This window comes from Neoarius graeffei, chromosome 13 (genome assembly GCF_027579695.1).
Source record: "Neoarius graeffei isolate fNeoGra1 chromosome 13, fNeoGra1.pri, whole genome shotgun sequence".
Classification (NCBI taxonomy): domain Eukaryota; kingdom Metazoa; phylum Chordata; class Actinopteri; order Siluriformes; family Ariidae; genus Neoarius; species Neoarius graeffei.
In genome coordinates, this window is record NC_083581.1 from 67,387,233 (window position 1) to 67,402,850 (window position 15,618).

The 15,618-nt window shown below is 40.4% G+C and overlaps 1 protein-coding gene across 2 annotated transcripts in view; it reads left to right on the forward strand.

The window, feature by feature from the left end:
- Nucleotides 1-15,618, forward strand: part of pik3cd (phosphatidylinositol-4,5-bisphosphate 3-kinase, catalytic subunit delta) — a 53,313-nt gene that overhangs the window by 13,734 nt on the left and 23,961 nt on the right. For both annotated transcript variants that reach the window (XM_060938385.1, XM_060938386.1), the window contains exons 9-15: nucleotides 643-739; nucleotides 827-957; nucleotides 1,079-1,123; nucleotides 1,223-1,390; nucleotides 6,811-6,932; nucleotides 9,956-10,099; nucleotides 10,181-10,280. In XM_060938385.1, the coding sequence (XP_060794368.1) occupies nucleotides 643-739; nucleotides 827-957; nucleotides 1,079-1,123; nucleotides 1,223-1,390; nucleotides 6,811-6,932; nucleotides 9,956-10,099; nucleotides 10,181-10,280 (807 nt within the window). The remainder of the gene's footprint in view (nucleotides 1-642; nucleotides 740-826; nucleotides 958-1,078; nucleotides 1,124-1,222; nucleotides 1,391-6,810; nucleotides 6,933-9,955; nucleotides 10,100-10,180; nucleotides 10,281-15,618) is intronic.

Consider the following 15,618-nt stretch of genomic DNA (forward strand, 5'->3'; position numbering starts at 1 on the left):
GTACTTTGTCCCAACTTTTTTGGAATCGGGGTTGTATAACTGGGAAATATTGAATGACCTCTTGATGATGATAAACTCTGTTCATGTTTTATAATCTGTTTGACCAAATCATTTTTGAACCATTAAATGGTCATTTTTATTTTCAAAAAATTTTATATCCGACAACTTTCCATTCTTTTACCTCAACTATTCATTTACTTGTTGTCAATTATTTTTAAACTCGGGATTTAAATAAAATGTTGCAATTTCCCTTTTAAGCAAGTCCCTTGAGAAAGATCATATGCACGGAAACATTCATGATCACATGTGTATTATGCAAAATAAAATGAATGGATGATATTATGATTGTTTGGAAAAGCATGCTGAGGCAATAATGCTGACATTTAGGACACGTGTTGTTCATAAAATCAAAATGAATGAGATCATTGTTCATTGATCCACTGCACTGGGCTGTACTGGCAAATATTTGGTTCTAGTTTTTATAATAATATTATAACTTGATGTTATTATGAATCCACATCACCACTTTGCAGACCCCCTTTTGGAAATTGGTCTCTTCGATAATGATTTTAGATTTATTTTATGTGTGTTCTGTGTAGAAAAGTAAAGTGGGGTGTTTATGTGTAAATGTGCTTCTTTCAGGACTGTCCTTTGGCCTGGGTGAACACGATGTTGTTTGACTACAAGGACCAACTGAAGACAGGAGAGATCTTCTTATCCACTTGGCCGTCAGCTCCAGGTCTGATTATAAATACAAATAACAAATTTATTATTATTAATAATAGTAGTAATAATAATAATAATAATAATAATTTCTTTACTGAAGATGACAAAGGTGATCTGCTGAATCCTATGGGCACGGTAGAGAGAAATCCCAACATCGACAGCTCTGCAGGCCTCCTTATTCGCCTCCCTAGTTTCAAACCTCATCCTCTCTACTACCCTCCCCTGGAAAAAGTAAATCGGGCTTCACTGTTTTTGCAATGGCTCGCTGATTTACAGTAGCCTGATATTTCTACTTGCGAATACAAGAGTTTGTGCTTCCAGCTTGTTTTATCTCATTTCTTGTCTTATGTAGTTGAACGAGGTAAACGGTGAGAAGGCAGCTGTCACGAAAGAGGAGGTAAGAGTCAAAAGATCTTTAATTTTCCTTTTAAATGAAGTACCTTCATGTACAATTGCTTTTCATATATGTTGTGATATTACTCTGCACCTTGCTCAGCACCTGAAACTGAAAGAGATAGTGGACAATAAAAACCACACCGAGTTCTTTGAGGATGAGAAAGAGCTGTTGTGGAAGTTGCGTGGAGAGGTGAGAGCAAATTACCCAGAGAGCCTCTCCAAACTGCTACTCATCACCAAGTGGAATAAACACGAGGAAGTAACCCAGGTACTACAGTCAGCAGCATAATCTGTTATATACTGTGTGTGTATATGTATGTGGTCCTGTGTAAAAGTCTTAGGCACATGCAAAGAAATGCTGTCGACCAAAAATGGCTTAAAAAATAATGAAATTAAATGTTTCAACATTTAAAAAATACTATAAACAGTAATCAGTAAGCCATAATAAATGAAACAAAGTCAGTATTTGGTGAGAGACGCCCCTTTGCTTAAAAAAAAAAAAACAGTCTCCGGTCCAATGAGTGCGGTTTTATGCGGAAATGAGCTGTAGGTTTTACTGAGCATTTTCCAGAACCAGCCACAGTTCTTCTGGACACTTTGACTGTCGCACTCGCTTCTTCATTTCGCACCAAAACCCAGCAGCCTTCATTATGTTTTCTTTTTAAATCTGAAAAATGGTCTCTTATGTGATATGCTGCTCAGATACAAACATTTTTTTTCCTGGAACATTTAATTTTGTGCTGGAAACCCCCCCCCGAACGTTTGGAACTCTGAAATGTTTTTGTACCGACTCGATAATGTAGAAGTCATAAAATAGAAATCTATAACAAAGTTTGTATTAAAAAAAAAATAGGGTGGCTAAGACTTTTGCACAGTACTATGTATGTATGTTTGCAGGGTGCGATTTGTCAAAAAAACAGAAGGGGGGATGTTTTTTTTTTTTTTTTTAAATCATGAAATGTCACAAAATTAAGGTAACAATAGGCTAACAGCTCAGTAACATCCGATGATATCAAATGAATAACACTAAATGAAAACGAACACTAAACCAGAGACAGTAAATTCATCTTCCTATCTCTCTGACTAAATACACGAACACTAACACACAACAAAGTTCGCATTGCTTGTCGCGTTGCTGTGATGTTTCTCTCCTTCCGGATTAAATGGACAGTGACTCGAAAATCACTAAAATACATGAATACTAAATGAACAGTTTGCTCTGATGGCGCAGTTATTGTGCACAGCTTTCTGATTTAAACTGTTTTTTTCTCATCCTTATACTTCCTGTTTCATGGACTGTAACGGATTTGCTTATTTAGTAATTTTAATACAGAATTTACTTTGAAATTATAATCAGACACTCCACCCCCCCCCACCCCCCCCCCCAAAAAAAAAAAATCGGCCGTGAAAAAGGCGGCATCCGCCAAAAGGCGCGCTGTTTGCATCCCTGCAGATATATTGATACATTGTAGATAATAACAATATCTTTGCGTTCTATAAGAACGCAAAGATATTGTTATTATCTACAATGTATCTATTTGCTGGGGACGTCCGTGAACATCAAAGCTGCCACTTCGGGTCATTTTGAAAGTGAGTGCAATGTAGACCATAGAAAACTGTGTCACAACATGCCTGTCATGTCAACTTCTTTTTTGGTTTGTTTGTTTTATTGACGGGGTTGTCCCCGAGGATTTTTTTTCAGCAGAGATAAAAACCAGAGGGGGGGAAGATCCCCCCCAGCAAATCGCACCCAGTATGTTTGTATACACAGTTTTAGAATTTTGAAAAATTTAAAGCAAAGGTTCAATATCTTGACTGTTTAGCCTTTTAAAATTCTGCATTATTTGTGACTATTTAAAATGGATGCAAATTTGTTATATTGACCCCATTAACTCAAAAGGTCAGATTTTCCTTGAGTCTTATCCCTTGCATTGAAAAAGTTCAGACGACACTCACACTTAGAAAAAGTTTATAAAACGGGGGAACTTACAAATACTAAGAAATTCTGAAATTCATGTAAATAGTCTACTTTTCACTCAAGTTGTTGCATATATTATAATTTCTTATTAATCTTTTTTATTAAATTAGAAAAGAATGCAAAAGAGAAGCATGGGCTCAGATTTTTGGATCCCACTGTACATAAAATAAATAAGCAAAACTACATTAGTCCTGTGTACTTGATAGTAGTGTACAGGGGTGGGTTTCCCAAAAGCCTCTTAACACTAAGAGCGTGTTCATTGTGCTGCTTGCGCTACCATTTAACGATGACCTTTGAGCTAAAATTTCTTTTGGAAAACTCGGCACAGTATGAACCAAAAGCTAAAATGGACACATTGTCAATTAGAAAACTTTAAGCAGATATGCAGAGCCTTTATTTTTAAATAAATTTCTGAGTGGATAGTATCTCCATCCTTGACTCTTGTATGCTGCATAAATGGGAATAAAAAAAATTTTTTTCAAGAGTTAAAATCGACCGCAAAGTTGGCATTGGAGCTGCCCCGCTGAGCCAGCCAGCCCTGAGTGCGTGACATCACAGCGGTAATCGGTTTTAAGGCCGAGGCCTTTTACAGCTATAGACCAAAGTCATATAAATAAAAATTTATGGTGAAAGTAAGAAATCCCGTTACCAACTTGCTCAACTGAGACTGATTTGACCTCATTGATTGTGGGTTGACTCTCATTAAAACAGGATAGGTGTTATAACTTATGCAACATACATGTACATGCATGCATTTTCACTGATAAAACGTATAAGGTGAATTAAATAATCAGATGAACTGAGACCAGGGCTCGAAATTAACTTTTTTTCTTTGTGTCCCCCAGTGGTCCCGAATTCTGTGTTGTATTGTCCCGAATGGAAGCAATAGTGTCACCATTTTTTCCTCTCTGAAATAACCAGTGGTTAATATTATCATATGAAGTTACTATTATATTTGTAACGATGCGATTTTGAACCCTTTATATCATTTTTACAATAAGTCACAAGACACAAGCGACACATGTCCTATACATCATCTACTTCAAAATTACAGTTATTGCATTTTCAGTTTATTAAACTTTGGCGATCTCACTGTATGAATAGATACCCGTTTATTTAAAGGGGCCAATTAGCTCATTCAGAAAATGTTTCAACTCCCTACATCTGCAGTACACTTTAGTTGAAAATAAGACCCCTTTTATGTTCATTTCATCTGCTTATACCTTGAATATCTGTTGGCATATATAAGGCCAACTTATCATTTTCACCATTACCGTTATCCATTTTTATGTAATATACCTGTTGCCCCATTCAGAGATGTTTTGAAAGCCATCAGCCATACCATCAATGGATGAAATGCCCTTGAGCAAGGCGCCTACCCCAACATTGCTACAGGGACTGTAACACTGTAAAAAACTGTAAAGTCACTTTGGATAAAAGTGTCATATCATATAAGTGCAAACAAAGCAGAGAGACGTTATGTCTGGGCTTTCAGTTTCTTCCCCGCGGTCGGTCCGCTTCAACCACTTCAGCATTTTTGTTCTGGCAAGAGTCGGCGCAGCGTGTGCGGTAGCAAATCCATTCCAAGTCCATATAATGCGGACTCCGGCCGAAGATTCTAGAACAGAATGCGCTGCTCTGTAGCCTACGGATGCAGGTGCATCGAAAGTGTAGCTACTAATGTATTTTTCGCTGTTAACGTTTTAAAATTAAAATTGACAAATTAGGTGAATGTCTACGTATGTGTCACGGCTTTGTAAATAATATTAATGTAGAACTTTTTTTCTAGATCTATTTTTTTCATTGTCCCGGGATTGTCCCAGATATGATAATTTTGTGTCCCGTTGACATTTTTTATGGTCCCCGGGACGTCGGGACACCGTTAGTTTCGAGCGCTGACTGAGACGATCACATTCTGAAGCAAATTAAATCATCTTATACCGCTAACTTAAACACACAATACAAGTTACATGTATTAATCTAAATGCAGGTAAACAATGTGTTGTTTTTGTTGTTTTGTATCCAAATGAGAGTCGGAGCTTACCCGTCTGTGTTCTCGCTTCTTGAAGGCCGATCTTGTGGCCGATTGTTTTGAACCAATCTGATTTACAGTTGTTCATTCAGCTCTCCATTCATTCACTTCTCCCATGTAAGGGCGAGATGGCAGCGATATCTAGTTTAGAAATCAGACGGCTGGTCCACTCATTCTCTCCATACTGAGTACTCCGCCATTACTGCTCGGCTCAGGCAATTACTAAAACCCGGGATGGAACGGGATGTCACCGGTTTTAGCAACAACCGCGGGGAGGTCACTGCCCGTGCAATATGTCCTGTCCCGTTTCATCCCGGGTTTTACCGACAACCCTCGGCTCACACTCCGGGAGAACTGGTGCAACTGAACTCACTTTCCTTTAAAAAAAAGAAAAGAAATATCTTGTTTTCTTTTTCTTTAATTGTTGGTACTGCACCCTCTTTCAATACTGGCTTATAGCCAACTCCTCAACAGATCAGAGGTCTCGTACAAGTCTTCAGTAAAATGTGCAGAGCAGAGGAGAGACCACTTCGTAGGCGCCCAATGTGCCTGTGAACTTCTCGCAAAACGCATCCAAATCTTTGCAGTTTGAACATTCTTGGGCCATGAATGCAACGTAAATCCACCTACTGTCGTGTTGCTGCACCCGCCAGCAACACATCTACGTGGCATGGCGATAAATTAGCTCAAGATGGAGGATCGGAGTTGCAGTCAGCTCTGTGTTTTAGTATAGCGGAAATGGCGATGAGACCGATAGACTTCCTGCTGTGACGTTACGGATGTCGAGGTCATTCACTCAGACCGCTACCTATATAAATCACTTTAATTGTAAAAATTACTATATTAGATTTATTGTTAACGCTTAAAACTATTCCTATGCCATTCTTGAGGTCTCAAGGCATTTATAAATGAAAGTGAGGCCATGGCTCTGCGTATATGCTTTAAGTTGCACTTAATTTACTAACTTGTGACTGGACTCGCACTTCAGGGTTTATAACTCCTAACCCTTCAAAGACTTTGCTCCACAATTGTGACTCAGTCTTCAAACCTTAACAATCACTTGTGACTATATTGAGTATATAATGACTTGTGAATATATTGTTGTTTTTTTTGGAAAATACTATTCAATATATTTCCAAATTGTGTCCGTATACTGTATGGACAATTTGAAACTTAATGTTGTTTAATATAGTGATTGAGAATACAGTGCACTGCATAAGTATTCACCCATATTGAACTCTTCTACATATTGTAGTGGAGTAAGGCTTGAGTTGGACTCACAACTCGAACTGACTTTTATACTATGGCCTGTGGCTCAAGAATTTCAGTTAAAAGCTGATTTTTGCCAGCAAAAATAAAAACACTATGAAGTACATAGTCCAAATTGAACAGGATTCTAAATAAATTTGACCATTCATCATATTCTTCTGTGCTTCCACGCTCAGTGAATCATTTAAGATTCAAAAATGCATTCAGGTTCAAAACATGACTCGGACTGTACAGCTTGGGCCACATGATGCATCTCAGGCTCACAAAAGATCTCAAACAAACCTGATCCGTTCAGATTCCAATTTGAATGAACAAAACGAGAGTCGGAAGTGTTGTCTAGTGGCTAATTGAAATGGGGAGATTTTCTGTAGCAGTGTTTCTCAGTAATGGGGCTTGTGTTTTATTTTAGATTGTGGCTCTATTACGGAAGTGGCCCGACCTACCAGCTCTTCACGCTCTGGAGTTGCTGGACTATAGCTTCCCCGACCCCCATGTTCGCTCGTTCACCATTCGCTGCCTCAGGAAGCTGCGGTAGGTACCGTGCAACCACATAAACTGCATTTTCACAGGTCTCTTAGCCCTGTCTTTGCCTGCTGTCTTACCCAACTCTCAGAACTGCTTTACTGTGAAATATTTCAGTAGAAATACCACGGGACCGTATAGATATGGGCAAAGTGTTCATCATTTGACTGTCAGCTTTGTGCAGGCTTGTGCAGAGGCTCATGCCTTTTATAATGAAATGAAGAAGAGAAAGAAATTAAAGTTACAGCAACAAGATGCTGAGTGTGTTCGGTTACACCTTCATTATAGCAAGTCACAAACATAACTTCTATTCAGACATTTTTCTGTGTACATTTTCTGTTTTGGATTGTTGTCTTTTTGCCAATAATCAATCCCTTTCTTTTGTTTGTTTGTTTGTTCTTTCTTCTCTCTCTTTCTTTCCTTTCTCTTTATCTTCTCTCTCTCTCCCCTTTTCTTTCTTCTCTTTCTTTCCTTTCTCTTTTTCTTTCTTTCTTCTCTTTCTTTCTTTCTCCTTTCTTTTTCTTTCTCCTGCTCTTTTCTTTCTTTCTTTCTTTCTTTCTTTCTTTCTTTCTTTCTTTCTTTCTTTCTTTCTTTCTTTCTTTCTTTCTTCTCTCTCTTTCCTTTCTCTTTATCTTTCTTTCTTCTCTCTCTTTCTTTCCTTTCTCTTTATCTTTCTTTCTTCTCTCTCCCCCTTTCTTTCTTTCTTTCTTTCTTTCTTTCTTTCTTTCTTTCTTTCTTTCTTTCTTTCTTTCTGTCTGTCTGTCTTTCCTTTATCTTTTTTTATCTTTTTCTTTCTTCTCTCTTTCTCTCTCTCTTTTTCTTTCTTCTCTCTCCCCCTTCTTTCTTTCTTTCTTTCTTTCTTTCTTTCTTTCTTTCTTTCTTTCTTTTCGTCTCTCTCTATCTTTCTTTTTCTCTCACTTACTTAAACATTTTTTTCATTTTAGTTTTTTTGCCCATTCAAAATTAAAGGGAGTAAAAACTTTTTGCAAACGGAGGTGACAGGTTGGTTTATTAACCCAAATGTAACTATAAATTCTAAATAGTAAAACAAAAAGATTAATTAGTTAATTATGAATTTATTTAGAGTTGCTGAAACAAACGTGATTCATTACTGCAGGGATTTTCGATCCTGTTATTTCGCCACAATTGTTCGAAATACATAAAACGAACACTTGCTTTTTTACGCTTTTTTAAGTATCCATACCACCTACTGTATACCTTGGTCATATCCAAACTGCTTTTCTTAAAGCATCTATTTTTTATTATTCTTTCACTTTTCTTTTGCATTCTATTGCATTTGATTCTCTTGCGATGTCTGTTATGATCACGCATTTCCTCATCTGGTCAAGTTAAGCATCTCCAAGACGAGAATGAACAAACCATATAGGATTCACAATTTACATATCTAGAATGACCAGGCTGAGAAAAAAAGAAAACAAAAACACTACCAATGCATTAGGAGATGCTACACAGGCATTACACCAGTATATACAGTACATCGGGCCCGGCGCCATGGGGGGGCCAAAGGGGGCGTCACCTCCTCGTGGCTACAGCCCCGCCCCCTCAACGGAGACTCAGATCACTTAATTGTTTTCTTATGAAAATATAATGTATTATAAACGTATTAATAATTTGCATTTTCAAATACGAAATATTAAGTGGTTGCACATTGCACAAAAATACATTTCACATAAATCACTACTAAAACTGGCACGGTAGAACAAATCTGATTGGTTGTTATGATTCTTACATTGCAATCGTAGAATTCAACTGTATTAAGGTAGGATTATGGGGGTGTCGTGGCTCAGATGGCTAAGGCACCATACCATAAAATCCGGGGACCCGGCTTCGATTCCGACCCGAGGTCATTTCCCGATCCGTCCCCGTCTCTCTCTCCCGCTCATTTCCTGTCTCTCTACACTGTCCTATCAAAAAAAAAAAAAAGGTAGGATTATTTCAAAAAGCCTGAATTTAATATTAACCCTGTTTTAGACATATGTATCAATCCTAACTACTGGGGACTAGTTATTGTGGGTGTATGTGTGAAATGTTGACACAGCCGCACACACGCAGACCTGTGATAAGGACAGGGGGAGGGGTCGTGCGGGCGGGGGTTTTACATGCACACTTACAAGTGCACTGTCTCTGCAATATCCTGCAATATGCAGTCAGTTTACGGGAGTAGTCTTTCCCCTTCTGAATTAAACGAATTCAATCACAATATTGTGAATCCATTTTCTTTCTTTGTAGGCTAAGTTTATCTCCGTTTATGTCGGTGTATGTGTTCATATATGGTCCGCTTTGTGCACAAATAGCGTAAGAATATGTGTCGTTGACGTCACCCCCCCATGCAGCGGGGGTGAAAATTCATCACTTCAGAGTGTTTAGTCCCGTACACGCCTAAACTGGGATCGCGGATTAAGTGGTTAGCGTTGACTCGGTGCGAGTCAGGAAGGCTATTACTGGTGCGGCCGCGGGGGTCTGTTGATTTTTTTAAATTATGATTTTGGCCGCCGAGCCAAGTACCTTAGACTTGCATTGACGTTTTGTTTTCACGCCGCGGAGCTATTTGTATGTGTTTTAAATGTAAAGGACTTGCCTGTAGGTTTGTGTGTGTTGTTTTATGTTTGGCATCTTTCCGGTTGTAACGCGTGTCTGTGAGAAAATCGGAGGGGAGGGTTAACAGGTGGGCACGGGGGTTGATAAAACTGCCCTGGTAATATGCCACATGATTTTCCCGGACTAAAGCAACCTTCGGGGCCGTGGTTTTGTGGTTGGCGCAGTTAACTGTTTGAAACACGTTGTCAGACCGCCATCACTACTACACACTATATGAAAAAATATTTGCCCCCTTGCGATTTCTAATTGCCCCCTTAGTAAACTGTTCCTGGCGCCGGGCCTGCAGTACATAGGCTACAGTGCACACCTTTTAAAGCAGCACTATACATTTCTGCCAAAGTCATTTGTAAATAAAGTTACTTGTCAGTTCTAACAGGTGACTTTGACCCCATGTTCTTTGTCTTCATCAACAGTGATGATGAACTCTTTCAGTACCTCCTGCAGCTGGTACAGGTTCTGAAGTATGAGCCATACCTGGACTGTGACTTGACCACCTTCCTCCTGGAGCGAGCTTTGTCCAACAAGAGGATAGGTCACTTCCTGTTTTGGCATCTCAGGTAAACTTTTTTGCTCTGGAATTCTTTGTTTTTGACGGAGGATGTTCCGTTGTGATTAAATGCTTTTTATTTCTAATAAAGGTCTGAACTTCATGTGCCCTCTGTCAGTCTGAAATTTGGCCTTATTCTGGAGGCTTACTGCAGAGGAAGCATCTACCACATAAAGAGTCTCATGAAGCAGGTCAGTAGTGATATTTTTAGTCCTGTGTTCCATTTAGTATGAAGCTGACTAGGTAGGCTGCATTGTTGAGCAGTATCACTGGCTGCATTGTTGAAAAGATAATGGCTGAGCGAAAGGCTGTTATTTGGAAATCAGCATGTGGACGAGTGTCTTCTATGTTATTTGTCCCAAGTTGAAAGCTGCATTGTTGTATGTATTGTACACTTCATGTTGGAGGCAATCAACTTTGAAAAAGAATGTTGCCTCAATTAAGGAATCCAACATAACTTCTGTTCTAATACCTACCGTTATGTTACGGTTCATCATAATTGTAAACTTTTTTTATTTCTTTAACTCTGTGTTTGCTCAATATAGATATCTGTAGCTGTGCAAACCGATGAGAAAAATATTTTATGCTGACTTCATGCTAGGGGTTATGACTTCTAATAACACTGAAGCGTGTCATGATCTACTCGGGTTCCTTTTTACAGATGGGTGACCCAAATCAACATGAAGTTTGGTCACCACAAACCACCAGAACAGTTTCAGTGTATCTTAGTACAAATTGTACAAATCTCTGGAACTGCACCAGTGTGTTGAACACCGTTCTTTCACTTGGTATTTTGATCATAGTGGTGGGTGGAGAACACGATCACTGCAAGATTTTTCTCACTCAGAAATCTCCCAGTTGGGTTGAGATCTAGGACTGTGAAGGTCATTGCATATGATTCACATCATTTGCATCCTCATCAAACCATTTAGTGATGAGCCCTCGTGCCTTGTAGGAAGGGGTGGAGTTTATGGATGAGATCACTCCCATGAGGATAGAAATGTTTTGTTACAGGATACATTTGTAGTGACCTTTCCTCTAAAGGAACAGGTGGATCCAAACAACAAAATGCAGCAGTATAACTGAGCCACTGGTTACCCCCCCCCCCCCCCCCCCCCCCCCCCCTTAATTTGTCTGTAGTTCTCATCTCATTATCTGTAGCCGCTTTATCCTGTTCTACAGGGTCGCAGGCAAGCTGGAGCCTATCCCAGCTGACTACAGGCGAAAGGCGGGGTACACCCTGGACAAGTCGCCAGGTCATCACAGGGCTGACACATAGACACAGACAACCATTCACACTCACATTCACACCTACGGTCAATTTAGAGTCACCAGTTAACCTAACCTGCATGTCTTTGAATAAAGATACTGACAAGTTGTCAACAGTTTATTAATGTTTCTGTCATTATTGAAGAAGTTCAGAAGAATTTGTCAAATTGTACAGGTACAGGTCCTAAACTAGAGGTTGCCGAGAGAGTCAGATTGCTAGTAGAATAGCATCTTAAATTTGCCACTGATCACCCTGATCACTGATCACAAGAATTTGTCAAATTGTACAGGTACAGGTACCTAAACTAGAGGTCTGCGCGGGTCGGATTTTTCAGTCCCGCTCCCGCCCGCGCCCGCATTGTGCAGTCCCACTCCCGCTCGCGCCCGCAAAGAATTATGATTTTCAGTCCCGCTCCCGCCCGCGCCCACAAAAAAATTATGATTTTCAGTCCCGCTCCCGCCCGCGCCTGCCATATTTTGTCCCGCTCCCGCCCGCAAATCCTGCATGATGCAGACGTTCGCATTATTTCTCAGGAAAGTTCTTGTCTTGACAGCGTGATGGTGCCCCGCCCCCTACTTTGAGTGGATTTCAGCATAAATATCTACAGCTCATGTTGTTATTATTTACCTTGTTTTGGAATTCAGCATGTACTGTCTCTAATAACAATAATAATAATAATTAGTGCTATCAAACAATTAAAATATTTAATCGCGAATCACACATTTTTATCATAGAAGAAACCATTGCAATTCTCTGATCAGCATAAAAAAGTGAATGGGCTTGCTTTGTAGCAATGGTGTGTGTGTTTTTTTTTTATTTCAAAGCAGATCTAGTAAGAGAAGTGAATTGATTTACTGCTTGCGTTAGTCTACAACTTTAATCAGAGAGACATGTTACACAGTGACGGTAGGCTTGACTCAATGCCATCCCAGAAATCCTTCCTGTAATATGCAAATTTGGCCGCCTCTGATTGGACGGCCAAATTTGCATATTACAGGAAGGATTTCTGGGATAGCATTGAGTCAAGCCTACCGTCACTGTGTAACATGTCTCTCTGACTAAAGTTGTAGACTAATGCAAGCTGTAAATCACTTCACTTCTCTTACTAGCTCTGCTTTGCAATAAAAAAAAAACACTTCACTTCTCTTGCTAGCTAGGTGTGAACTGCGAGTCATTAGAGTGATCAAAGGATTTCCCGTTAGGGTGATCAGTGGCAAATTTAAGATGCTATTCTACTAGCAATCTGACTCTCTCGGCAAATTTAGACATCTTAAAATGTTTTTATTAATGCCAAATAAAATGTCCAGCACAAATTATATATGATAGACATAAATTAATAATTTATACATTTTATTTCAAACACATTTTTAGTTAGCGGGACTGCAGTTTATCACCGCTCTCGCCCGCGCCACATATGTGCACTCCCGCTCCCGCCCGCGCGCGCATATGTGCACTTCCGGTCCCGCCCGCGCCCGCAATGAGCTTTCAAAATTTGTCCCGCGCTGCACTACTTTGCGGCGGGTCCCGCGAGTCCCGCGGGACTCCCGCGGGAGTGCAGGGCTCTAACCTAAACCTCTGTACCGGTACCTGATGTTACGTTTAGGTACGCAGCCCTAGTTTAAATGTTCTCATTCCACTTCATTTGATACAAATGTGATTTACAGTTTGTTTAATATCAGCGTCTGTTTCAAGTGGTTTGGTATTAGTCTTCTTTACTGGCCCTACTGGGTGTGATGGAGTCCAGTAACTGGCTGTCATTTTACTTTAGAGTATAGATGTTCTGCAGTGAAGTTCTCTCATTCTCTCTTAGGATAATGATCTGAGAATTCAATTCTAACAGTTATTAAAACTAGGCAGACTTGGGGGCGTCGTGGCTCAGGTGGTTAAGGCGCCATACCATGAATGCGGGCGACCCGGGTTCGATTCCGGCCCGAGGTCATTTCCCGATCCCTTCCCGTCTCTCTCTCCCGCTCATTTCCTGTCTCTACACTGTCCTATCCAATAAAGGTGCAAAAAGCCCAAAAAAATATCTTAAAAAAAAAAAAAAAACTAGGCAGACTTTAAAGAAACAACCAAGGGCAGGCGACCCTTCAGATCAGACCCTTGCTGTGACATTAGTTAGGTTTTTTTTGTTGTTTTTTTCTATTTGTTGCTCACATCCTATTTAAGTACACTTAAACACAACTCGAACCCAGACCTTCTTGCTGTGAGGGACATGATCAATAACAGGGTCATGTCATGCGGCCCAATGCAAAGTGGAGCTGCCAGTGGCGGCTGGCCCATAGGGGGCGCTCGGGCGCCGCCCTCCCAGATGTGGAGGGGAAAAAATATCTCATCTCATCTCATTATCTGTAGCCGCTTTATCCTGTTCTACAGGGTCGCAGGCAAGCTGGAGCCTATCCCAGCTGACTACGGGCGAAAGGCGGGGTACATCCTGGACAAGTCGCCAGGTCATCACAGGGCTGACACATAGACACAGACAATCATTCACACTCACATTCACCAGTTAACCTAACCTGCATGTCTTTGGACTGTGGGGGAAACCGGAGCACCCGGAGGAAACCCACGCAGACACGGGGAGAACATGCAAACTCCGCACAGAAAGGCCCTCGCCGGCCACGGGGCTCGAACCCGGACCTTCTTGCTGTGAGGCGACAGCGCTAACCACTACACCACCGTGCCGCCCTTGTCTGTAGTTAAAATGAGTATATCTGAAGGTTTGTAGCTGCCTCCAGGTTACAATATTCTTCAGTATTTCTCCTAATCATCAATAGTCCTTTAATTGCCAAATGTATAAACAGTAATGCAACAGCTATGTTCTTATATAGATGCTAAAAAATGATTGTATTGAATTTGTAGAAATGATACAGAATGTGCTGTTTATCAGCGAGGCTCCAGATCTCAGGTCTTAGTTTCAGAGTTAAAGCACCAACAAGATTTTCATCTGCACAAGACTCCTGCTGCCAGAATATCCACCAGGACAAAATATGTAAACAAATTACTTCAAAATCATTTCTTGGATCCACAGACTCCCAGTCAGCTACAGGACTTAGTTCAGTGTTTTACTTCCTGCTTAATAAATCACTTAATGTCCTTGGAGCTAAATTTGTCGAAACCCTGATATATAGGATGTACGATATCAGTAGGGTCTGGTAAGGTAATAGTGTCCAAAATTAGCACAAAGCACCATGGCTAACCCTGTTTCAGCTACTATTCTGCACTCAGCTGGTCCCAGAAGATGCCAGATGTGCACAGACACTGACCATTTTCAAATTCGGGCTGAAAAATTTATGGTCACATCTGTGGTTTAAAGTAGCTAAGCTCCTTATTACTCTGCTCCTATAGCACTTTATCATTCATTTTCTATTTCTTTTACTTAATTCTCATACAATTTATCTTTATTTGAATTATTTAAAGGAGAACTGAAGTCATTTTTAAACTTGCTTTATTTCTTAATTAACGTGTTATTCAATTACGTTTTCGGTTTTAGTAGCCTTATATCATGACTCGTATTGGCAACTAATTGCAATTAAATATTATACTTATCGGCCTCGATGGTATAGTGGTTAGCGCTGTCGCCTCACAGCAAGAAGGTCTGGGTTCGAGCCCCGGGGCCGGCGAGGGCCTTTCTGTGCGGAGTTTGCATGTTCTCCCCGTGTCCGCGTGGGTTTCCTCCGGGTGCTCCGGCTTCCCCCACAGTCCAAAGACATGCAGGTTAGGTTAACTGGTGACTCTAAATTGACCGTAGGTGTGAATGTGAGTGTGAATGGTTGTCTGTGTCTATGTGTCAGCCCTGTGATGACCTGGCGACTTGTCCAGGGTGTACCCCGCCTTTCGCCCGTAGTCAGCTGAGATAGGCTCCAGCTTGCCTGCGACCCTGTAGAAGGATAAAGCGGCTAGAGATAATGAGATGAGATGAGACTTTTCGGCCTATTCGGTTTTTAGCCGTGTTGAATTTAGTTCGTTTGGTCCACGGCAGGCGTCGCTTATCCGCACGATCTTCACGAGAGTTGTGCGAGACTTTGAAACGTCAAGTGTCAGCCAGGTGTCCGTGCCGCCATTTTGAAAACTGTTTTCCAAACAGAATATTGCACAAAAACGAGTTTAAATTATGATTACTGCCTACGTTTTTCAAACTTTCCTGATTGCTATCAAAACAAACAAAACTTCCGGCTTGATTACATCAGCATTCGAAAGAGGCCATTCGAGTTCTGTATGACAATTCAAAGAGCGCAGTCTTAGTGGATGGAAAAATATCT